The following is a 25497-nucleotide window of genomic DNA, read 5'->3' as shown; positions in this document are numbered from 1 at the left end:
ATCAACTGTCCTTAAAATTTTGGAAATTTCTAATGTCATTGATTGTAATACTTTCTAGTTGCTAGACTACAACAATGTTCCACAACAATACGATTGATAAAAATTTTTGCTATAGTCAAGAATGATATTTAAACCCAAATTATCTTCTACTATATAACATAATTTAAAAATATTTTCTTCCCTTTACCATTTTTGTTTATAACAATCTCGTAAATTACAAGCTCTTGAATTTTATTAGTAATAAAATTATTAATAAAAATTTTGTTATTGCCCAACAATTTATTAACCTTAATTTATGTAATTAAACTGAAAATGTCCCACATAGCACATAATATTGCAGTGATATCATAGCAATATCACTCTTTCTTTGCAATATTACAAATGAAATATTGCAGAAATATCACGAAATATTACTGTGATATCACAGTAATATCAAAATATCCGCGAAAACGCATCACAGTAATATTACTGTGATATTTTACAATATTTCTGTGATGTTTATGTAATATTTAAATGATATTGCAAGGAATTAAATAAATAAATTATTTTAATTTCTTTTATTTTTATTGTTATTTTTAATATTATTTTCATATTGTTACATGTAATTTATATTAAAAATAAAAAAAATAATTATACTTATTAAAACGAAACACAATAATGTAAACGTAATAAATGTTTAATTTACACAAAAATATCTCTTGTGTCCTTTTTCATTTTTGTTAATAAAGATTTAATTTGAATTATAATGTTAATTTATGTTCACGATTAAATAAAAATACAAAACATTATTTACATGTAAAAATATAAAATTTTATTTGGAACAGCGTTCCACACACACACGTCACGTTGGGAAAAAAATCAGAACGAGTATTCGTCTCCAAATTACAGCAAGCAACGATTTTCCTTAAAATCTCACTAAAGTGTGAGCTAGTGAGTCGGCCGCGGTGGCGTCTAGAAATAACACCTGTGGCTGCACTCGACTTACGAGAAGGTCTCCAGCGGCGCGGTCACCTAGCAGTGGTGCCAGCACTCATTTGTTTGCGTGGAGTCTTATACACATGGCGGGACCGCATAGCGGCTGTGCACGCGCTCGCTTGTTTTGTCGTATGTTGTGACTGTCGGTGACCGAGCCGCAACATTATATAGTATACATACATATAATTAATGAACATTGTAAAATACCTAATTATAATGGAATATATATAATCATACTTTTTAATAGAATTAAAAAAGAAAAGTTAAGTCTAAAGAAAAATTTGTTGGAAATTTAATATTTTAATTAACTTGAAAACCTTTTACTGTGATGTATAATAGTCTAATCCATATTAATGAATAAACTATTTTACAAAATAATGTACCAAGTAGTAAATATTAAACGACGTAAAAATGTATATTTTTTTCAAAAACTTCTAAATATACCTTAAAATATTTATTGCTAAGTGAATAATAAATGTGTATTGACAAACTTTTTGTAAACATATTCTTTAAAAAAATTCCTCATGATGGAAATTTTTAAAAATTAAAATCGATTTATGTGCTCCTGCAAAAATTATAAATACCAATAAGACAAATACAAAGGTTTTTCTGTAATTTTTTAATAAAATCATTATTGATCGAGTTGTAAAGCGATAATTTAATTGATAGATTACATAGAAGAGCGTACATTAGTTTACATATACAGTTTAAAGATAAACTAACAAAAAAACCTACCCAACTGTTACACTCCGATTTTGATGAGCTTTGAATATGTTGTAGTCTAGGTCAAAATAAGAGACACGTATTTTTTTATAAGGGCCCATACGCACTTTTAGGGGATGAAACACCTCTTTGAAGAAAAAGACTTTTTTCTTTCGAAGCGTATATCGTCGAAACTATAAGAGATAGAAAAAAATGTTCTAATTAAAAGTTAAATGGCATGAAAAGTACTTTACAACAGTGATAAAAAAAATTTTTTTTTAAATTTTTTTTATACTTTTCCTCATCACTTACCAATTTTTTTCAAAATTTTTATTTCTTTTTATAAGCGGAATAAAGCTTATTTTATTACGAATCCAACGATGTATAACAAAGTTATATTCCGACATTCCCATTTGCCAAAAATAATTAAAAACTTTTCTATACTCATGGTACGCGCACCCGTCCGTGTGCTACGGAAGTGTCCCTTTCCGATTTTGACGAGTTTTTAATATGTTATAATATAAATAAAAATATGGGACACGCATTTTTTATACGCCCATATAACCGTTAAGGAGGTGAAACACGCTGTTGAAAAAAATCGATTGTTTAATTTCTGAGGTAATACTGTCGAAACGGTAAAAGATATAAAAAAAAGTTTCAAATAAAAGTTTTATGGCTTTCTATGTACTTTATAACCGTTCGCTCAGGTTTTTTGAAAATGTCATTTTTCTCAAAATCTTCTTCCCTCCTCTTCTAAATTTTTGAAAAATTTAAAATTTATCTTATATCAAAAATAAGATAAATTTTAAATTTTTCAAAAATTTAGAAGAGGAGGGAAGAAGATTTTGAGAAAAATGACATTTTCAAAAAACCTGAGCGAACGGTTATAAAGTACATAGAAAGCCATAAAACTTTTATTTGAAACTTTTTTTTATATCTTTTACCGTTTCGACAGTATTACCTCAGAAATTAAACAATCGATTTTTTTCAACAGCGTGTTTCACCCCCTTAACGGTTATATGGGCGTATAAAAAATGCGTGTCCCATATTTTTATTTATATTATAACATATTAAAAACTCGTCAAAATCGGAAAGGGACACTTCCGTAGCACACGGACGGGTGCGCGTACCATGAGTATAGAAAAGTTTTTAATTATTTTTGGCAAATGGGAATGTCGGAATATAACTTTGTTATACATCGTTGGATTCGTAATAAAATAAGCTTTATTCCGCTTATAAAAAGAAATAAAAATTTTGAAAAAAATTGGTAAGTGATGAGGAAAAGTATAAAAAAAATTAAAAAAAAAATTTTTTTTATCACTGTTGTAAAGTACTTTTCATGCCATTTAACTTTTAATTAGAACATTTTTTTCTATCTCTTATAGTTTCGACGATATACGCTTCGAAAGAAAAAAGTCTTTTTCTTCAAAGAGGTGTTTCATCCCCTAAAAGTGCGTATGGGCCCTTATAAAAAAATACGTGTCTCTTATTTTGACCTAGACTACAACATATTCAAAACTCATCAAAATCGGAGTGTAACAGTTGGGTAGGTTTGCTTGTAAGACGCACGAAGCTTTATGGGAATATGCGCAAACGGAGGCTTGTTGCCAAGGAAAAACTCGCGAGAAAAACGGAGTAAGCGATGAAAATAGGGCAATCGCAAAAATGCGATGAAAACGAATCAAACTCAAAGAGGCGCAATGGAAACCGAGCGACAACGATGACGCGCGTACCGAACAATGCCGCCCCCCTTGAAAGGACCAACTTCAAAAAAAAAAAAAGGTGTGACAAGTACGCGCTTAACACTCTAGCTCTCGCGCGGGAATATGCTATTTGACAAATATGAATGAATTGTGATCAAATTTAGAACAAAAGTTTAAAAATACATTGATATTGCCGTAATTCAATTGTCTATTGGCAATATCGCAAGCCGCGATAGCGGACGCACGAAAACACCTTTGGCAGTTTTAATAGTGGCTGTTCTCGCCACCCCGTCCGACCCTGGATGAGTTTCCTGGACGCGACCCAGAACCCACTGCATTGGTGCTAAATTTTGTTGTCTTACTAGCACCATTTGATTTGGTGATAATTGCGCTCCCTTGCTACTCCTCCACTTAGTGCGTTCCTGTAAGGAGTGGAGGTACTCTGTACTCCACCGCTGCCAAAAGTGCTGTCGAAGCTGCTCTACCTTTGCCAGCGCACGAGGCGGTTCTCAGGAACGTTGCTTATGTCGCTGTAAGGAAAACTGTTTAGAGCGTGCCGACCAGAAAATGACCCGGTGTGATAAATTCTAAGTCGTTTGGATCCGAACTCAAAGGCGTGATAGGGCGTGAATTTAAAATCGCCTCGATTTCGCAGAGTGAAGTCTGCATCTTTTCGAATGTTAAGTGAGCATTGCCTATGATTCGGGCCATGTGAAACTTCGCAGACTTAACTGCTGCCTCCCAAAGCCCGCCGAAATGAGGGGTGTTAGGAGGTATAAAACTCCAAGAAATTTCCTGATCATAGAGGAATTGCTTAATATCTGATTTGTTGCTCGTTATAAATTTTGTAGAATTCACTAAGTCGGTTTTGTGCGCCCACGAAGATGGTTCCATTATCGGAAAACATATGAGCCGGCCTCCCCCTTCGCGAGATAAATCGCCTGAATGCTCCAAGGAAAGCTTCGGTCGTGAGATCACTTACGAGCTCAACGTGAACCGCCTTCGTAGTAAAGCACACAAATATCGCTATATAGGCTTTGTGATTTCGCGAGTTTCTTCTCTTTCCCTCTCGCAAGATCACTGGCCCTGCGTAGTCGATTCCGCAGCGAGAGAACGGCCGGGATATCGTAACTCGACTCGCCGGGAGTGAGCCCATGACGGCTTCCGACTGACGTGGTTTGGCTTTAAAGCACGTAATACAGTTTTGAACAATTTTTCGGGTTGTTGATCGTATTGCCAACGGCCAATATCGCTGTCTGACGGCCGCCATGGTGGCCAGCGTCCCTGCGTGCAAGTTGCGAACATGCTCATGCTCTATGATAAGTCTAGTTAAATTGTCGCTGCGCGGCAGTAATATCGGATGACACGAGTCGAAAGATATGTTAGCATTCTTTAATCTATCACCGACCCGCATTAAACCTGCCTCGTCCATGAATGGAGACAACGATAGTAAATTACTTGAGATACTAATGTTGCTCCCATCGCTCAAAGCTCTATATTCATCGACGAATGTCCGTTTCTGTACGGATCGACACATGATAGAGAGTGCGAGTGACTTCTCGTCTGGGGATACCAAGCGAATAGGCTTGTCCGGACGCCGATTTCTCCGAAATCGCAAACAATACGAGGTGTGTTCAAAAAGAATCGCGAATTTTGAATTTTCGCGGGTTACGTATATTCGAATTTTGATCTTTTTGTGGCGTTATGTTGGTACTCATGTCTCTCACTTATGCCGAAAAGCTCGGCCATTTTGAATGTTCACTTAATTGTTGACAGCTGCTTTGCTTGCACGTGTTTTGGATCGTCTTCGATTTTTACCTATTCAAAAAAATGGATCAAAGAGCCTGTATCAAATTTTGTGTGAAAAACGAAATTAAGTGCGCGGATGCATTCCGAATGTTGACTGTGGCATACGGAGAAGCTACCTTGGACCGAAGCAACGTTTATCGGTGGTACAAAATGTTCTCAGAAGGCCGAGAAGATGTGAACGACGAAGAGCGTGCCGGACGCCCGAGCACTTCAACAACAGACGAAAAAATTAATGAAGTGGAGAAAATGGTATTGGCCAATCGTCGAATCACCGTTAGAGAAGTTGCTGAGGACCTAAACATATCGATTGGCTCGTGCCATTCGATTTTTATCAATGATTTGGGCATGAGACGGGTCGCCGCGAAATTCGTACCAAAATTGCTCAATTGCGACCAAAAACAGCATCGCATGAACATTGCTAATGAGATGTTGGACTCTGTCAGCGACGACCCAAATTTGCTCCAGAGGGTCATAACTGGTGACGAATCGTGGGTTTATGGTTATGACGTGGAAACCAAAGCTCAATCATCTCAATGGAAGCTGCCGCACGAACCAAGACCGAAAAAAGCGCGCCAAGTTCGGTCGAATGTGAAAGTTTTGCTGACAGTTTTCTTCGATTGCAGGGGCGTGGTGCATCATGAGTTCTTGCCACAGGGTAGAACGGTCAATAAGGAATATTACCTGCAAGTTATGCGCAATTTGCGCGAAGCAATCCGCCAGAAACGCCCGGATTTATGGAAGAACAAAAATTGGCTTTTGCACCACGATAACGCCCCTGCTCACACATCGTTGCTTGTGCGCGACTTTTTGGCCAAAAACAACACACTAATGATGCCGCAGCGACCGTATTCCCCAGATCTGGCCCCCTGTGACTTTTTCTTATTCCCTAAACTGAAGAGGCCCATAAAAGGACGACGTTACGCTACGCTTGACGAGATAAAGACGGCATCGAAGGAGGAGCTGAACAAGATAAAAAAAAATGATTTTTTGAAGTGCTTCGAAGATTGGAAAAACCGTTGGCACAAGTGTATAATATCTCATGGGGATTACTTTGAAGGGGACAAAATAGATATTCATGAATTAATAAATAATTTTTGAAAAAACACAAAATTCGCGATACTTTTTGAACACACCTCGTATGCCACAATACGGCTTATCTTATTGAGATTAGAGAACTTGCTTGTTAATTTGCTAACGATACACTCACCAATGACGGATGCGACCGCAACGGTCTTCCTTCTTTCCGGCATATCCTCGCCCATGTGAACGAAACTGCTACTCGGCCAGAGATTATCATCGAGCTGGAGGAAATCGGGACCGTGCCACCATTTAGCGATATGTATTGTCATTCGGCGATTAATTCCATAGGGCTTACGCCGCGGGAGAGAATGTCAGCGGAATTATTTGACGAAGAAATGTGACGCCAGCTTCCAGGATCGGTCAATCGCTGTATCTCGCCCACTCGATTGGCAACGAAAACAGCCCACTTTCTAGAGGAAGACGTTATCCAGTTTAACGTGATCGTGGAATCCGACCAGAGAAATGTTTGAATGCGTGCGAAACTTAACGACTCTTCACCTTGGTTATCAGTCTTGCCAACAGAACGGCAGCGCATAATTCCAGCTTGGGCAGAGACACGGCCTTGAGGGGAGCAACGCGAGATCTCGAACATAACAGTTCAGATTGATATTTGCCTAGTCCAAGCTCGACGCGAATGTATACGCAAGCTCCGTAAGCTCGTTGACTAGCGTCGCAGAAACTATGTACTTCAATGACGGTGGAGTTTGAGTTTGGCTTGACACAGCGTGGAATTTGCAACTGATTGATGTGGGACAACTGTGATCTAAGTTTTGACCAACGAGAATGAATATCTTGAGGTACTGATTCATCCCAATAGACCCCGGACTGCCACAGCTCTTGTAAAATGAGTTTTGCCGTAACAATAACTGGGCCGAGGAGGCCGAGAGGATCAAACAACCTTGAAACTTCTGATGAAAATGACACGCTTGGATACAACGTCAAGAGTAGTATTAAGCTTGCATGAAAAATGAAAGGTGTCGCTGATTTGATTCCATTGAATTCCTAGAATAGAGAAATGACTTCGATCATCTATGTTGACTACTTCGCCATTTCTGTTGTCGACTGCTTCGAGCAATTTGCGACAATTAGAAGCCCACTTGCTCAGCTCGAAAGAGCCTCGACGCAACAATTGAATTGTTTCATCCCGAATACGACTGACTTCCTCAATCGTATCCGCCCCTGATAGCATGTCGTCAACGTAAAAATCACGCTGGACACAAGTGGAGCCAATAGGATAAATGGAAGCATGTTGTTCGGCCAAATTCTTGAGGCATCTGGTTGCCAGGAATGATGTCGATGATGTACCGTATGTCAAGGTCGATAATTCGTATGTCTGGACATCCGAATTGGGATCGCTGCGCCAAAGAATTCTCTGCAGGCTTGTTTGTGAAGGATCTACCAAAATTTGCCGGTACATTTTGATAATATCGGCAGAAATTACGTATTGAAAAATACGAAGACGCGTCAGGATGGATGCCAACTCCTGCTGAATGACTGGGCCCACCATCAAAGCATCATTTAGAGAGATACCGCTGATCGTTTTGCAAGAAGCATCAAATACAACGCGCAACTTTGAAGACTGATCGGTTACCTTGTATACGCAATGATGAGGCAAATAAAAATTTACTGATCTTTCTTCGGGCAGTGCATTTATCAATCGCATGTGACCCAGCGAAAGATATTCGTCAATGAATTGTGAGTATTGAAGTTTTAATTGAGGATCGCGACGAAAACGTCTTTCTAGTGAGAATAATCGTTTGAGGGCAGCGGCTTGAGAATCTCCAAGCTTACTGATGAGATGCTCCTTGACGGGGAGTTTGACAATGTACCGACTTTGCGAGGTCTGTGTGACATTGCTGATGAAATGCTGTTTGCAAAAATTTTCTTCTGATGTACGAGTATCTGAAGGAATAATACTGTCGTTCAATTGCCAAAACGATTCAACTGCTCATGTAATTGAGTATCTGTTGCTGAAGCGTGAAGAGAATGCACCCTTGAAGGCAATGCGAGGCCTCGCAATCGCCCTGCTAAAATCCAGCCCAGCCGCATCTTTTATAATATGGGATGATCTCGTGTGGCCCTGATCTGTCCAATACACAATAGCTCCCAGAATAAGTCATTTCCTATTAGAACGTCAATTTCAGATGACACGTCAAAGTGAGGATCGGCTAGCTTTAAATTCTGGGGAATGAGGAATTTATTGCGCTTCAATGAGAGTGCCGGCATTCTGTCTGTCACTTTGTCCGCGACGATGCACTCTAGCTGTGTATGAGTTTATGCGCGATTGCAATTTCAAATTGACCTTTTGATTGGCTGTAGAAATCGTTCCGTTTACCCCTGAAATGGTTATGTTAGACGGACGCGAAATAATCCCGAGAGTATCTAAAAAGTGTTTTGAAATAAGATTAATTTCTGATCCGCAGTCCAGAAGTACTCGGCATGAATGAGGTGAGCCATTTATGTCGAAGGCGTGAACGACGGCTGTTGATAGTATACTAAAGCTACTGTTAATCGAGATCAAGCCGTGCGTCCGTGCCCGATGCATGCGCCGCTAGAACTGTGGCAGAACCGGACGGCGTGGTATCATCAGGATTTGCGTTGTGCTCAGATGTTTCCGATGCGGAGCTGGATGAGTGTAGCAGAGTATTGTGTTTGGCTTGACAAACCCTGCAACTACCCGAAGCACATTTATTAGCTACGTGCGACGTGGATCGTAAGCAATTCGCGCAAATCTTACGGCTACGTATTTTCGTGATTCTACGCTGAACTGGAAGAGCTAGAAATTGTTTGCAGCGGTAAATTAAATGTTCGCCACTGCAATAATTGCACTTTGGACGTATAGTTGCTGTACATGAGGAGTGGCGTTTGGAAACTGACTGAGATGCCTTTGAAGTCGGTGCGCTAATTCCGTTAGTAGCTTCGAGCATCTGACATTGGTGAGTGGTAAAATCAAAAAATTGCTGGAGTGTTGGCAATTCAGCGCCGATCAATGCCGACTGCCATTCTCTGAGCGTAACCGCATCAAGTTTCGAGCTAAGTATGTGTACGAGTAGGTCGTCCCAATGAGAAGTTGGACGTCTTAGAGCGTGGAGAGCATGCAAATGTTTTGCGGCACCGTCCGCAATTTTTCTTAACTCCAAGTGGTTTTCCTTCGCCATAGATGGCAATTCCATTAATGCCTTTATATGATTTTGAACAATGATTCTCTTGTCGTATCGATGCTTGAGGAGGGTCCATGCGACCTCATAATTCGTATCCGAAATTTCCAAAGAATTAATTACGTTACTCGCGTCACCAGTAAGAGACGCCCTCAAATATTGAAATTTTTTAATGTTATTTAGAGTAACGTTGGAAAGTGTGAGTGATACAAAAGTGTCATAGAAGGGAAACCACTCGTCGTATTTCCCGGAAAATGTAGGCAGATTTAATTTAGGAAGGTGGACGTGCGTGACCGATTCAGCTGTATCGCGAGAACTTATCGAGACCGGAAAGGATGGACTCGGCGTACGCGTCGCCAACATGGCCTTTACGACTAATTAGCGAGCCTTAGATGATAACGCATAAAATTGGTCTTCGAATGTCACGCGATCGACAGTCTCCGATTCATCGGCGAGCTCTATTCGCGTTTGTACCCTATCATACTCCATCCAATAATGATCTAGCTTTATTTTTCGTTCCTCGAGTAGAGCGATTATTGACGGAGAAATTGCGACTACTGAGTCTACATATGTCTTAATTCGTGTACACGAACCTTTAATGATGGAGCGCTGCTTCTTGAGCGCGGCGATATCTTCGTTCGGCATAGTGAAATGAAAGACGCGGGCGCACGCGATGCAAAAATAAAGGAGAAACGGCTCGGCAACAACAATAACAACAGTTTCCCTTACCTTACTAAATTATCAATTAATAATTAATGTAAGGGCCGAAAGGTTCTCCCCGTGGATGACGTCGTCGTCTGAGACGGTCTCCTGGTGAATGCGCAGATTGTCGGGATGCTCGTTACTGGCTGCGTGCAACGCCGACCGCTGAATGTCCGTGCCTCTTTGCTCGATCTGCGAAGTCGACCGCTGAGAGCCCGTGCTGCTGCGTGAAGATATACCGATCGCTAGACGCCGCTGAAGAATCGTCGTCACCTTCTGGGAGGGCTCCCTGGAGAAACGTAGTCCAATCGCCCAGATGCCTGCTTCCCGATGCTCTGAACTGTAGCTGCGCTCAGGAAACGCCGGCCGCCCCGAATGTGCGTTCGGCCGGAAGAGTTGTATTTGCTGCAGTGTACGTTTGACTGCGATGTTGTTTAGCCGTGAATTCCTCTGACCGGAAAATGACGCTCAGGAGATCGTGTCGTGTTGATGGGCAATTAACAACCGAAGCCTTGACCCGCTGGAATCCGCTGTAGCCGATGTTCTGATATTGTGCAGAATAATCCGGAGCGAAATATTCGGCTCGAAGGACCATAAAAATGTTCGATTCGAGAATGGCTCTCAAAATCTGGGGCTTGTGCCCTGTTCGCGCGTTTTGCACCAAATAACTCACAAGAAAACGCGCGGTCGAGAATTGCTGGCTAATTCTCTAATTTCTTTAATAAATTTATTTAAAAAACATTGAACACACTACAGCTTTTGCGAAAACGGTGTACAAAAATATTGACACGCCTGAAAAACTTAAATGAAAAAATGTACAGATACGTCCGCACGCATCGGTGACTGAATTATGAATAATTGTGATCGCGGAGCGCGAGAACAGCACAGAAATCGGGATCAAAAAAGACAATCGGAAACGCGAATATTTACCTGTCTAAGACGCACGACGCTTTATGGGAATATGCGCAAACGGAGGCTTGTTGCCAAGGGAAAACTCACGAGAAAAACGGAGTAAGCGATGAAAATAGGGCAATCGCAAAAATGCGATGAAAACGAATCAACCTCAAAGACGCGCAATGGAAACCGAGCGACAACGATGACACGCGTACCAAACACTAACAGATTGATATCCACTGCGGAATTTACATCTTCGCATTCAAAAATTATGAAACATCACACGGGATACATTTTGATTAAACTTAATATAGAATTTAACTATAATAATAATAAAAATAATAAAACTGAAGGGCCGGTCCTCTGGTCGAAGATCCGCCTACGGCACGCAGACAGTCCATTGTGTCACCCTCCAGTCGTTTGCCACCTATGGGAGCCCCGATTCCGCCCAAAAGAGACTCAGGTCTCTCATAGGTAGCCTGCTAATCGGCCCTGGCTCGGGAAATGTCGAGCCTAGCAGTTTCAGTCTCAGCCACGCATAGGCCGGACAGTCACAGAGAATGTGGAGACTTGTCTCCTCTTCCTCCCCATCGGCCCTACACTCGGCCGTATCAGAACGGCCCAGCCTGTGCATGTGGTAATTGAGGGCTCCATGGCCAGTCAGTATTTGCACAATTAGCCTGGCGTCCCTTCTGCTCAAGGACCTTATGTCCCCGACTAGGCCCTCACTGGGAGTTTCCCCTAGTAGAGCACAGGCCTGTCGACAATTGGTCCTCAGCTCATTTTTCCAAAACTTGAGGTGCTCGTCCCGTAGCCAGGCCCGAAGCCTCTCCCTGCCAAGGCAGAAAAGGAGCCCCAGCACCGGTCCCGGCCCGAACACCTCCATTCTTGATGCGGCCCTGGCGAGCCGACCGGCCTCCTCATTGCCCTCAATCCCCGAGTGACTGGGGACACAGGTCAAGGTCACGATAACTTCTTTGTCCTTCGCAAGCTTCTCCAGTGCATTTCTGCAGTCCGACACCAGCCGCGAGATGTAAATCAGAGCTTTGAATGCCTTGATAGCAGCTTGACTGTCCGAGCATATTCTCACACGCCCACCTGTCTCCCTCACTTCCAGGGCCAATTGGGCACATCTCAGGATCGCCACGATCTCCGTCTGGAAAACTGTGGCGTACCCATCCAGGGGCAGGCTTTCCGCCACCCTCCTCTGTCGGCAAACAATGCCCGCGCCGGAGCTCGTGCCCGTCTTGGAGCCATCTGTAAACCAGACGTCCCCGTCCCAGGCCTGAACCGATGCCCAGAGTTTAATCTCGACCGCGAACCCTGTGACCTGCACTTTAAAGCGCCTGTCCAGGGCTCGAACTGCTGGCATCCTGTCCTGCCTCATTCTGAAGATGGAGTCGGTCAGCACGCTGCCGGGGAACTTAGTATGCGCAGTCCCCTCCTTCCACTTCAGTTCACAGGCAAGTCGGTGTGCAGCGATCGCCGCCGTCCCCACCACCACCTAGTGAAGTGATTCAATCCCGAGCAAAATGCTCATAGCTGCTTCCGGCGTGGTTCGCATCGCACCCAGGGCCCCTCTTAAAATCAAAGCCCTGATGTGCTCGAGCGCCATCACCGCCGCTTTCTTCCGCACCCTAGGCCACCACACAACTGCTGCATAGGTGAGCCTGGGTCAAAGTATTGCAGTATAGATCCAACAGACCATCCTGGGCTTCAGCCCCCACGTCTGGCCCACGATTCTCCTGCACATCCAGAAGTAAGAACACAGACTATTACAGCAGCTTTCAAGATGTTTCCTCCAGGATAGCTTCTTATCTACGGTCACTCCCAGATATTTTACTGACTCCGCTGGGGCTAGCCTTGTACCTTCAAAGATGGGCACCTTTATAGCGCCCACTTTATATTTGTGAGTGAAAACAACGATCCCCGTTTTCAGGGGATTCACTGACAAACCGGTCCCCCTGCACTATCGCTCTACTGTTCTCAGTGCGTTCTGCATAAGCTCCAAGAGAGGCCCGAGAAAGGGGCCTTGCACTAGCAGAGCCACGTCGTCAGCGTAGCCCTGAACGAAGAAGCCCCTCTCACTCAGCCTCTCAAGCAGCCCATCTACCACCAGGCACCATAGCAGTAGAGAGAGTACCCCGCCCTGGGGGTACCCCCTCTCCACCCATCCACTGACCCTCGCTGTTCCCAACGAAGCTACAACTCGTCGCCCTAGCATGCCCCGGATCCACTCCACGAGTTTCTCCGACACACCCCTGTGCAACGCTTCTTCACACACCACTTTGTGCGGGGTGTTGTTGATAGCACCCTCTATGTCTAAGAAGGTGCCCACCGCATTGCCGCCCCTCTCTAGTTGCCCCTCGATAAATGACACAGTCGCATGAAGAGCCCGTGGAGTAGCCCATGCGGTATGCGTGCTGCACGCAGTGCAAGGGGCGCCGCAGGAGGACAACGTCCCTTACATACGCGTCGAACAATTTCTCCAGAGTCTTCAGGAGAAACGAAGTCAGACTTATCGGTCTGAAGTCTTTAGCAGAGGAGTAGCTCACTCTTCCCGCTTTTGGGATGAATACCACTCTCCCTAGTTTCCATGCACTAGGCGTATGGCCCAGAGCCAAACATGCCCTCAAAGTCCTTGTCAGAGGTCCCACGATCAGCTCCAGCCCCTCCTGTAGAAGAGCCTGAAAGATTTTATCTGGTCCCGCCGACTTAAAGGTTTTGAAGGTGTTTATCGCCCATCTCACTTTTCCGGGCTTGACAATGCTGTCCGCTAATTCCCAGTCCGCCTTGCGAGTCCTGCGCGAGCCCGCCGCATCATGGGCGAATAGTTCACCGTGCTCCTTGCGAAAGCCCGGAAAGCTGACCTCCAGCAGGTGCACCAGACACCGCTCCCCGGTTACCATTGTCCCATCAGGGAGACTAATGGAGTCCAGGACGGAGTCTGGGTTTCTGGCTAGGATCCTGAATAGTCTTGCGGTCTCGGGCACGCCCTCTACCGACTCGCAGAACTCTCTCCAGCTCTTTTTCTTTGCCCTTACCACAGAGTCTCTGTAGTTTTTCTGGGCCCTTCTGTGAAGTTTCCAGTCCGGCTGGCGGCCCGTGTTCCTGGCCCTATTCCAGGCTCTCCGAGCCGCACTTCTGAGCTCCTGCAGCTTGGGACTCCACCAGGAGTTGCCCCTGGAGTTCTTAACCGCCCTCTCTGGACAGTTCCGTTCGTAGCTCTCCACCAGAGCCCTCTGCAGATGATCCACGCAGAGCTCCAGTTCCTCCTCGTTCCCGTGCCACCTTGGGAAGCCCTCGAGATGGCATTTCAAGTCCACCCGATAGGAGTCCCAATCGGTCCTTCTGGGGTCCCTGAACGTCGTCACCTCGCTTCTGGCCCAGGCCAGCTTGAAGGTTATTTGCCTATGATCTCACAGTGAAGTTTCGCGCGAGACCGTCTATCCGACCACATCCCTCGATATACACCTAGAACAGACAGTAAGATTGAGAACCTCTCTCCTCACCGCCGTGCAAAAGGTAGTCTTGTTACCTCTGTTGAGAATCTCCAGGTCTGTCGACGCTAGAAATTTTAACAGCCTCCTACCTCTATCGTTGGTATCCGTGCCCCCCCAGACCGTGTGGTGCAAGTTAGCATCGCAATCCACTATCAGGGGAAGCCGCTCACTCTGGCAGTACTCTACCAGTCTGGTCACCGGTTCCGGCGGCGGTGGGGCCCCCTCGTCGTGGGGAAAATACGCGGAGCACACCACCACCCTCCTCCTGCTTCCCAAGGAATCGGCAACGTCAAGCTCGACCGCTACCACATCTCTGGAACATAAATGCGGGATTAGTCGAGCGTCAGCGCTTTTCACCGCTACGCAGGCTCTGGGCTTTTCGGCTGTTGGAGGCTTAAATAACCTCCCGCATGCTGCCACGCCACTGATACGGCCCCGGACGAGCCAAGGTTCTTGTATCAGTGAAATGGCTGTGTGCACCGCAGTTTGTTTCCTTGACAGAATCGCCGAGGCCCCTTTGCTGTGTTGCAAGTTGATCTGAGTAAAGGTCACCTCAGGACGATCGAACTTTATGATTCGTCCACAGGGGGCCCCTTCTCGCCCTTCCTATTCCCACCTTGGGCCCCGCTCACCTTGAAGGTGACCTGGTCGAGCCCGAGGTAGGGCTTGAAGTCTAGCGCTTTCAATTTGAAAACGCTGGACTCTGGAATCCTGAGAACCAGGTTCCTACCATCCCTGGTAGCCCCTACGTTCTCAGCCATAATCTTCCAGTTCCCGGTGCTGAGCCCAGGATTCTGCCTCTCCAACCGCTCCAGGACTGCGGCCGGTTCATCGGGAGCCCCCGGGACCCAGACCACGGCCCTGTGCTGCCTTTGAAGCACCTCCGGCCCCACCACCCTGAGCTTGGCGTTTTCCCAGTGAGAGATGTTCCCCATCTGCTCAGTGAGCCAGATTAGGGTTGCCTCATCCCTGTTTAAGATTACCGCGGCCCTTCCCCTAAGGCAGGTGCGACGGAAGCATGGAATGGGTCCTTCCCGGATCCCACTGATTACCCTGCTGACGGCCAGCTTCAGGAGAGCCAGCCGCTCGACAGTGATTTCCTCCTCGGGATAACCCTCGGGGATGATAACCCTTGTTAAAGGGTCCACCGCCTCGGCATAGGTCTCAATGTGTTGAGCCCTGTGTTTCTTAGCGGGTCCTTCCGCCGAAGGGGGAGTGTCCGTAGAGCCCTTCCGACGTTTGCCGCCGGCGTGCCCCTCCGTCTACGTCGGCGTTGCTACCGGGGGGGTCGCGGTGCCCGTGGAGGTCCCGCACTGAGACCTCTCTCGTTCCCGTTTAGACCTCCTTTTCTCCGCACCAGAGCGGTTCCTCTTGCCAAGAGGGCCCGCCGCTGGCGCTAAGTTTTTCTCTGAGACGGTGGCAGTGGTGCCTCCGGAACCCGGGCGAGCCCCATCCGCACCCACCGCGTTCGCCTGAGAGCCGGAGCTGACTGCGTTAGCGCCTTCAGAGCCCAGATGAGCCCCGTCCGCAGCCCCTTCCGCCGCCTCCGCACTGGAGGTCCCGCGCTGCGATCCCTCCATCTCCTCTACAACGTCTTTATGGTACTTTAGAGTTTCCATTTTGGTCCCACGAGTACCTAGGGAAATAACCGCCCACACAGAGCCCCGGATGCGTGGGTAAGGCTACTTACTCTGGGGTGTCGCCTGGCTCCCCAGAGGCATCGTTCAAGACACTGCTCCCTCAGTGCCACGCAGCCGTCGCCACGATAGCTTACAGCTTGGCTTAGGGAGTTGGTCCGCGGTAGCGGCCTTCCTGACCCCACGCAGGGTTTTACACCTGGGAGACCAATTATAACCGCCACTAACCGGAGGTACCCTAATCCCGCGCAGGATTTTATCCCTGGGGGACTCGGGCCCCTCCGGCCGTTCTCCTATCCGCCACCCGGAGACGCGCCCGGTAGGTAGCTCAACCCCCGGGAATTTAACTATACTAAAAAATAATTTTTTGGCTCTATATCTTAATAAACGCTTTTCAGCACTTTTTTATCTTTGCACAAAAAGATTGTAATGTATAAGCGACTTTTGAGATCTTTTGCGTACACTGATTACACATAATAGAATAAGTACTTAGAAAATTGATATTAAAGCATTGAATTTATATTACATACCTCTGAAAGATGGTTGTCTATATCATGGTTGTCTAATACATCATGGTTGTCTAATACATCATGGTTGTCTGCATCATGGTTGTCTACATCATTGATTACATCGGTGGTTGTTTCACATGTAGAAGTCTAACAGGGTACAATATGATATGAATTTTTATTCAATAATGCACAATAATGCACAAAGAAATTATTAATATATCCTCGAATCACTCACTTGTAATGGGTCGTGTTCTTCATTTGTAATCTAAAAGTCACATAAAACAGAATAAATTTCAGTTTTTAATATTTACTTTAATTATCAAAGAATTAAATACCAATCTACGTACCTCCTTTTCATTATTGCATCCTCCCGATTGATTGCTCTACACAAATACGTACATATTAAAATTTTAATACATTTATTAATTTATTAGTTCTAAGATCTAATAACAGAAATTAAACAAACTTCTGAATGATTGAGATCGAATATGAAGCATTCTTCAGGTTGAAAAATCTAAAAGGGTTACATAACATATATTTCAGTTAAACATGTTTAATAATAATTTTCGTAATAAATTATAAATATTGAAAACTACATTTTTGCTTTCATGCTTATTTCAGATATTATTATTTATCTGAACATGCAAAAATGAATTGTAGTTATCGTTATAACGATAAATACTGTTATAATGTAAGTTTCAATGATTTATTTGTAATATACTTAAAATGTATAGAATACCTTCGAATTACTGCAACATTTTTCTAGTACTGGTTCTATACATTTTCCTACTGGTTCCGACGACTGTGTGTCAGGAAATTCGGGATTCCAAAATCCTTTTCAGTAAAAAGATTATATTATATTTTACATGTCACAGATATGATCAGAAAAATGATGAGAAACACGTTATAAATATACCTTCTGGTGTTATTGGCCTTTCGTACTTTCGTCGATGTCGTGAGCATTTATTTTTTCTCTTCTGCAGTTCGTCTTTTGACAGCGACAAATTCTTGTAATACTAAAAAATCGCATGCAGAATCAGAAAAATTAATATTTGTCCATATAGAAATATTTGCTTTACGTGTATATATATATATATATATATATATATTTTATATATATATATATATTGTATAATAATATTTTAATATTACCTTTTCACATTCCCAGCAATCCGAACCACTCAATTTGCTCTGTCAGCTTTGCGTCGTACATTAATATGCTCTCTCTTCTTGTTGGGACTTATAAACTGAGATTGCTGCAATCAATTTCCAATTCAAATTATACAAAATATTTATACAGTTGAAATATTGATAGCAAAATATTATACATTTTTGATACTCAATTTTGTATGATTTTAATGTAAAAGTTATCATAAATCTTTAAAAAATTGAACAGATTAAGGTCAATACATTAATTACAATTAAAAACAAAGTAATAAAAAAAAAGACGAGAGAAAAAATACACGAAACTGAAACAAGACAAGAAAGTAAAATGACTTCCTGAAATCAAAAATGTGTGCCTATCAAAAAAACTAAAACAATTATAAAACAAAAAGTAATGAAAAGAACATTGAGTTTTCAGAAATACACTTTTCAGAAATAAAAAATAAAACAAAAAATGAAGTTAATTTTTCTTTTTTATAAAGTTATAAAGTTCTATATTATTGCTGACAATATTAATTAATACATATTTATTCAAATACTTATTTAGGTACACATTTATTTAGGTACATACATTTTATTTGTATTTGTAACATTAATATCATTTGTTTCTTTACTAAGAAATAAAGAGTATTGAAAAAATTATTTATAGAATAGGTTTTTATCATATATAGAATAGATTTTATAATTAAGAAAAGAATTTTACAAATTTAGAATAAGAGATGTCATAAAAACATCGTAATTGGAAGTTAATACAAAGCACAGTATCCGAAGTAATACAGAATAAATCAAATAACTTTCATTTAAAGAATCTACCAATAAACCAAAAGATTGTAATACAAAAAACATTAACTATAATTTAATTACTTATAAGAAGCATAAAAGAAATAATTAAGTAACATCATGTTAATTATAACAACATTTTGATGAAAATTTTGAAATATATGTACCTAAAATTTGTATTGCAAACATTTTACGTCATACCTGTTCATTAACATTTTCATCGACATCTTTCATTGTAGACTGCGTCAACTTATCCAGTTTTGCTGTTAATATTTTTTCCAAATCCTGAAACATGAATGTCAGTGTATAAGATGTATATAAATGTATATAAGATATATTATCAACAAATCTGATTATTATTATTTATGTAATAAAATATTGTGCATTATACAATTTGAGCAAAAAAATATTAACTTACGGAATTCTTTTCTTGTATATTTTTCGAAGATGCCTTACTATTCAGTGAATCATCAATGATTTCATCAGACGATGTGCCACCACTTGATGCTGTTATCATCAAGCGTTCCGGAATACTAGACAACCTTTTCAAACTTTTTAGTCGCTTTATAATATCATTTTTCGAGTCTGTAAAATAATAAATCACACGTTTAATATTTGTTTGCGGTAATTAAAAAAGACTAATGTTGCAAGTTTTGTGGTATCTTGTGATATACTACTGATATTATGTGACGAGTTTAATAAAAAGTCTGTTATTTTTTTCTACATATTTTTGAAACGAATAATTTTATTCCTTTCAAAAGTATGTATAAATAATATACCTCTTTATTAAACCTATCTTATAGTATCGATAATATATATAGAGTGTTTTTTTTATGAGCGAATTCTTTGAAATATTCTCTGTGTATATGTTACGAGCAAATTCTGCACAGTGGACAGTGTTGACATTGTCCGGGCAATGTCGACACTGCCCGGACATTGTCCGGGCAATGTTGACACCGTCCGCTGTACGGACTTTGCCCGTAACATATATATCATAGAAACAAAATATTATAGAAGTATGCATTACGTACCTTCTAATAACATAATTATTCCTGAGCACATTTTTCTGTTCACCTCCACATGATATTTGATATTGTTCTTATGTGTGTTTTTTGAAAAATTTCTGATTTCTGAAGTATGCATAATTATTTTTTTCCCTCTGTTGGGACCTTCAAGGAGTTTCACATACGCATACATTTCTTTGATTACAAAAAATTCAACCTCACAACGGAAACTTTATGTACGTACGAGGTGTGTTCAAAAAATACCGGGAATTTTCGTTTTTTGAAAAAAAATATTTATTTATTCGTCTACATTAATGTTGTCGCCTTCAAAATAGTCACCATTAGATATTATGCACTTATGCCAGCGCTTCTTCCAATCCCCGAAACACTTCTCAAACTCGATCTTTGGGATGGCCTTTAGCTCTTTCAGCGATGCGCTTTTAATGTCATCTATGCTTGTAAAACGACGGCCCTTTAAGGTTCTCTTTATTTTTGGAAATAGGAAAAAGTCACACGGAGCCATGTCTGGCGAATATGGAGGCTAGGGCATCATTACAGTATTGTTTTTGGCCAAAAATTCACGAACAAGCAATGAAGTGTGAGCAGGTGCATTATCGTGGTGCAAAAGCCATGAATTGTTTTTCCATAAATTCGGGCGTTTTTTTCAGCGACTTCTCTGATTGTGATTCGGCGATTGTTCATAACCATTTCTTTCACTTTTTCGACGTTTTCATCGGTTCTTGATGTGCTGGGGCGTCCTTGGCGTTCGTCATCTTCAACGTCTTCACGGCCATCTTGGAAACGATTATACCACTCGTAAACTCTTGTTTTACTCATAGCAGACTCACCATAGGTCTTTGTTAATATTTCACACACTTTGTTACACTTTATGTTATTTTTTACGCAAAATTTGATACAAATTCTTTGATCCATTTTTTTTCAGAAACGAAAATCGCCGAGCTCATAAAAAAACGTGTAATCTTAGCGGCTGCCACAGACAAATAAACAATGAATACAGCTCAACATTTCAGCATACTTCAGGGGCATGTATACCAACATAAACAAAAAAAATTTTGACTGTCGGACTCTCCAAACCCGCGAAATTTAAAAATTCCCGTTACTTTTTGAACACACTTCGTATTGTAACAACCGGGTATCGCGAGATTAACATTAAACGATACGATTTCAGATTATTCTATTTCAGAATCAGAAATTTGTCTACGCTGTTATGCTTCTGTCGCTGTACCGGCATCGGCTCAGTATCACGCAGTGAAATAACGGTGTGTGATGGTGTGTGATGGTGGAAGTGGAAGTGTGGAACAGTGTGGAAATGGCTAATCGCCGAGTGCCGTGCTTGCTGGTACAAGGCCGTGCATGCTCGATCGCTTGTCGCAACTAGTCGCAATTCGAGCACCGAATCAGAGCGAAGCAGAGCGAAATAGCTGCTGCGCACGCATAGCGGCTAGTATGGCTGAATATGGCTGTTGTGTAAAAATAAAGGTTAGAGAGTGTAAAGATCAATATACATACATACACGTACGTTGGTTTTGTACAGTAAAGCTGTTGAGCTAATGCAGTTATAATCAATCACTGGTATTTGAAAAAGTAACATCAAGAAACAGCTTTTGTCAAGACGAGGCTGGCTGGAACAGTAGAGATTTCTCGGCCCCGTACGTAGTAAGAGACAATTTTTAATTTTGACGGCGGCTATCTTATAGTACTAGTCCGCAAACATATGTCGGAATTTTATCCGGTCATAAAAAGTCCTTAAGCCTTATGTAAAATTTAACGGAGAATAAGACACATCTCAAATAATTTCCCAGATTTCAGACTCATACACCGGAATCTGGAATCAAGGGTGAGCATCTTTTTCATCTTGGCATTAATCTATATAAAATAAAAGTACCTAGTGTAGAAACACTATTATATTTTGTCGTTATTGGTAAAATGTTACTAAAGTTTTTGAGTGGATCCTTTTGTATATCTTTTATATTCAAAGTATTATTTCTTGTATTTAAACTCGTACCAACATAGATAATATGTTAAAGTTAGTAAAGGGATTCTTGTTGCATAAGCAATTTGCGAATGCTGGAATACATATAATAGATAAGTAATCTGAATAGATATTCAAGCTGGATAAGAATTGTTAAATATTTAAGTATTTAAACATTATACGAAGATATTGAACACTTTCTACATTTCAGTGAACTCATTCTAGATTCCTAATATCATAACGTTTTATGATGAAGAGTTTTACGTGATCAGTTATTTTGAATATAAATCAGAATCTTTATGATGTAATAAGTAAGTGAGGTTCCCATATGATTGGGTTATTAAAATTGCATTCTACACTGTAGGCTTGTATGGGAGCTATTAAAAGTTATTCTATTGCTTTCAATTGAAAGCGGAAATCAGGAAACCACGATTAAGGATTAAAGATCGGTGTACTTGAAATATCGGATTATTATCACACGAGCAATATTGTTTGTATACACCACTTTTATAAGATCAGGTAAGTGTCAAAAATAAGTTGTACGTTATATGTTATGCTAAAAAAGTTATACAGGCTGCATATACAATACTAAATTAAATCTTTTATAACCACAGACATTTTTATTATCACAGACAATGGAAAGTACATCAAATACAAGTGACGACGATATCCAACAAACATGCCAGGAAAATCGTAAAAAGATAAAACGGTATAAAATAGGTTTATACAAAAACTATAAAAAATCATACAAGTATAATGTATCTTCACGCACATCAGCAATATGGGAAGCCCTTGGTATAGCTCGACATTGTACTGATGGTGAGTAAATGCCATATATATACTATATATATATATATATATATATATATATATATATATATATATATATATATATACAGGGTGTTTCAGACCACCAGTACACCCCTTTTCTCTTCGCAGGATTAGGACCAATCAAAAATATGTTCAGACGAAAGTTGTAGGGTTTCAAAAGATCTATTCAATGATCTTATCAGTTTGACCTTGGATGGCGTCGCCAAGGTCAGATCGAAATCACATTAAGTTTTTTAAATGAAACACCCTATTTTTGATTCCAGAATCTAATAGCTGGTGTCAAGACCTTTCCAAAACACTACAAGAATGTTTATTTTCGTTGACTACTTTCCGAGTTGTGCGGCTTGAAAGTTACACTACCGCCAACACCATGTAAATAACAATATAAAATCACGCGTTACGCAGAAAGCCGTGCAGCCGACACAAAGAAAGTAAACACGCGAGCCGGGCCAATAAAAACAGATAATGAAAAATCGTGAAAGTTAGCTGTCGCGACCGTAGATAGTCACATACATATGTATGTCATAATATTATGTAATTACATTATTACTTTAACGGTAGCACACGAGCAATAACGAGCGCGACTTTCTGCGTAACGATGTCTAACTCGTGATTTTATACATATTGTTATTTGCATAGGATGTAGTAGAGATGTATTCACCACAACGCTATTGTGACTCAACTCAACACGAGTGACAATAACTCTCTCAAACTTGTCACCTACGTCTTCAATAACCGTCATATCAGTATCAATCGCGCAACAAAAATCCGACCCTCTTTATTAGTCTAGGTTTATTTAGCCATGTCCTATTCCAATGAAGAAGCATATGATATGCTGCTAATTTTAGGTGAGTGTCGAGGTACATTCATTGCAGCGGAAAGATTGTGGCGGGAACGTTATCCTGATCGGACTCCTCACTCGCGAAATGTTTTTTCACGTTTGGCTAAACGAATCAAAATTAAAGGTGTCGTTCAGCCTCAACATAACAAAGGTACACAAATTCGTCGTCCGATTATGGATGAAAGAACAGTGGAAATTCTTGCATCGACAGAATTGAACCCTTATGATTCTTTAAGACGACGAGAACAAGATTCTGGTGTTAGTAAAATCAGTGTTTGGCGCATTCTAAAAAATAACAAATTTCACCCTTACAGAATGTCTGTTCATCAAGCGTTGAATTATAACGATATTAGACAGAGACTTGTACTTTGCAACTTTATAAGACAGCAACCACTTGATTTCCACTTGAAAATTTTATTTTCTGACGAATGTACACTTAAAAGTGATAGATCTGTTAATACTTGGAACTCTCGTTATTGGGCACAAAATAATCCTCACTGGTTGAGAGAAGTAGATCATCAAACCATTTGGAAAGTCAATGTTTGGTGTGGAATTATTGGAAGTCAAATCATAGGTCCTGTTTTCTTTGACGAAAATCTAAACGGTGATAGATATTCCGCCTTGATAATGACAGATCTTCCTGTCTTACTAGAAAATATTCCTCTGCAATTGCGCCTGAACATGTGGTTCCAACAAGATGCATGTCCGTCTCATACATCGAGAGTTGCTCGTGCGGCATTAAATACTATGTTCCCCGACAAGTGGATAGGCAAATACGGTCCAATCAATTATCCACCCCGATCACCAGATCTCACCGTCCTTGATTATTATTTCTGGGGAAGGATAAAAAACTTGGTCTATCATGAACGTCCGACTACGAGGGATAATATGATTCGTAGAATAAGTGAAGCAATTCGATCCTTACGTGCCGAGGAAATTCTTCGAGCAACCAATGATTTTCAAAATAGAGTTGATGCTTGCATCGCAGAGAATGGTGCTCACTTTGAACATTTAGTCGCTTAACAAAACATACACTCATTCATTCCCGAACGTGAGAGGCAAGAGGACTCACGTGAATCAAGCACCCCAAACGTGAGAGGCAAGGGGACTCACGTGAATCAAGCACCCCAAACGTGAGAGGCAAGGGGACTCACGTGAATCAAGCACCCCAAACGTGAGAGGCAAGGGGACTCACGTGAATCAAGCACCCCAATGGGATGAATTTCTCGTCACGTCCACGTCGTTCATTCTGGATAATGCTAAGCACGGGAAAATGCATACAGTTAATCTGGACATGATTGATCATCAAACATAATCAATCCAGTTAATAAACAAAAGCAGAGTACATAAAACTTTGACTCCCCTTTTCCTCCCCCATACACATACGCATGCACGTATGCACACACCCACACACAAGATTAAATCCGACTAAGTAACCACCACATGGTACATCTTGAGTAATGCTGATGCTGGCGGTAGTGTAACTTTCAAGCCGCACAACTCGGAAAGTAGTCAACGAAAATAAACATTCTTATAGTGTTTTGGAAAGGTCTTGACACCAGCTATTAGATTCTGGAATCAAAAATAGGGTGTTCCATTTAAAAAACTTAATGTGATTTCGATCTGACCTTGGCGACGCCATCCAAGGTCAAACTGATAAGATCATTGAATAGATCTTTTGAAACCCTACAACTTTCGTCTGAACATATTTTTGATTGGTCCTAATCCTGTGAAGAGAAAAGGGGTGTACGGGTGGTCTGAAACACCCTGTATAATATTTTATTAGTATTTTTATTGTTTATTCTACATATTTTATATTATAAAATTTTGATAAAAACGATTTTTCAGATACTAAAAAGGAATATCAAAAATGCCAAGTCGTTATTCAGAAGCTAAACGTACAAACCAAGACAAAACGCCAACAGAAACGAAAACCGTTATTTACTATTAAGTAAGTCACAATTTTAACCACTTTTATAATTTAAAAAAAGTTGAAATAATTTTTTTAATTGCTAAAATCTTTTTCAGTTCTAATAACAAAAATATTCCAGCCAAATCGATTAAATATTAATAATAATTATAAAAAAAACAGGAAAATTAAAAAGAAACAAGAAAAAGAAAATATCTAAAAAAAATATCAAAACAACAAAAGCCAAAAACTTCCCAATATAAAGTTGTGTTATTGTTATAAAACCTGTTCTTTAAGTTAAAA

The 25497-nt window shown here is 41.2% G+C and overlaps 4 protein-coding genes across 4 annotated transcripts in view; 1 reads left to right on the top strand and 3 right to left on the bottom strand.

The window, feature by feature from the left end:
• LOC113005576 (fatty acid synthase-like) overlaps positions 1 to 3930 on the top strand; it is a 64527-nt gene extending 60597 nt beyond the window's left edge. The window contains exons 6-7 of the mRNA XM_039447500.1: positions 889 to 1020; positions 3796 to 3930. Coding sequence (XP_039303434.1) covers positions 889 to 1020; positions 3796 to 3930 — 267 coding nt within the window. The remainder of the gene's footprint in view (positions 1 to 888; positions 1021 to 3795) is intronic.
• A 2822-nt stretch (positions 3931 to 6752) lies between these two features.
• LOC120357334 lies at positions 6753 to 8495 on the bottom strand. The gene is made up of 3 exons (XM_039447499.1): positions 8366 to 8495; positions 7290 to 8171; positions 6753 to 7177 (listed from the first exon to the last, which is right to left on the bottom strand). The coding sequence occupies exons 1-3, from the start codon at positions 8493 to 8495 to the stop codon at positions 6753 to 6755; spliced, it is 1437 nt and encodes a 478-aa protein (XP_039303433.1).
• A 281-nt stretch (positions 8496 to 8776) lies between these two features.
• LOC120357333 lies at positions 8777 to 9790 on the bottom strand. Its single transcript, XM_039447498.1, has one exon. The coding sequence runs from the start codon at positions 9788 to 9790 to the stop codon at positions 8777 to 8779; it is 1014 nt and encodes a 337-aa protein (XP_039303432.1).
• Positions 9791 to 16617: 6827 nt separating this feature from the next.
• Positions 16618 to 19678, bottom strand: LOC105204278 (DNA endonuclease RBBP8-like). The gene is made up of 10 exons (XM_039447497.1): positions 19648 to 19678; positions 19035 to 19201; positions 18818 to 18901; positions 17825 to 17863; positions 17589 to 17688; positions 17412 to 17506; positions 17139 to 17186; positions 17020 to 17055; positions 16908 to 16937; positions 16618 to 16819 (listed from the first exon to the last, which is right to left on the bottom strand). The coding sequence occupies exons 1-10, from the start codon at positions 19676 to 19678 to the stop codon at positions 16667 to 16669; spliced, it is 783 nt and encodes a 260-aa protein (XP_039303431.1). The 3' UTR covers positions 16618 to 16666.
• Between the last annotated feature and the right edge of the window lie 5819 nt (positions 19679 to 25497).

This window comes from Solenopsis invicta, chromosome 3, assembly GCF_016802725.1.
Source record: "Solenopsis invicta isolate M01_SB chromosome 3, UNIL_Sinv_3.0, whole genome shotgun sequence".
NCBI classification, from domain to species: Eukaryota; Metazoa; Arthropoda; class Insecta; order Hymenoptera; family Formicidae; genus Solenopsis; species Solenopsis invicta.
The sequence above is the reverse complement of the archived record's forward strand: the minus strand, read 5'-3'. Positions and strand labels throughout refer to the sequence as shown.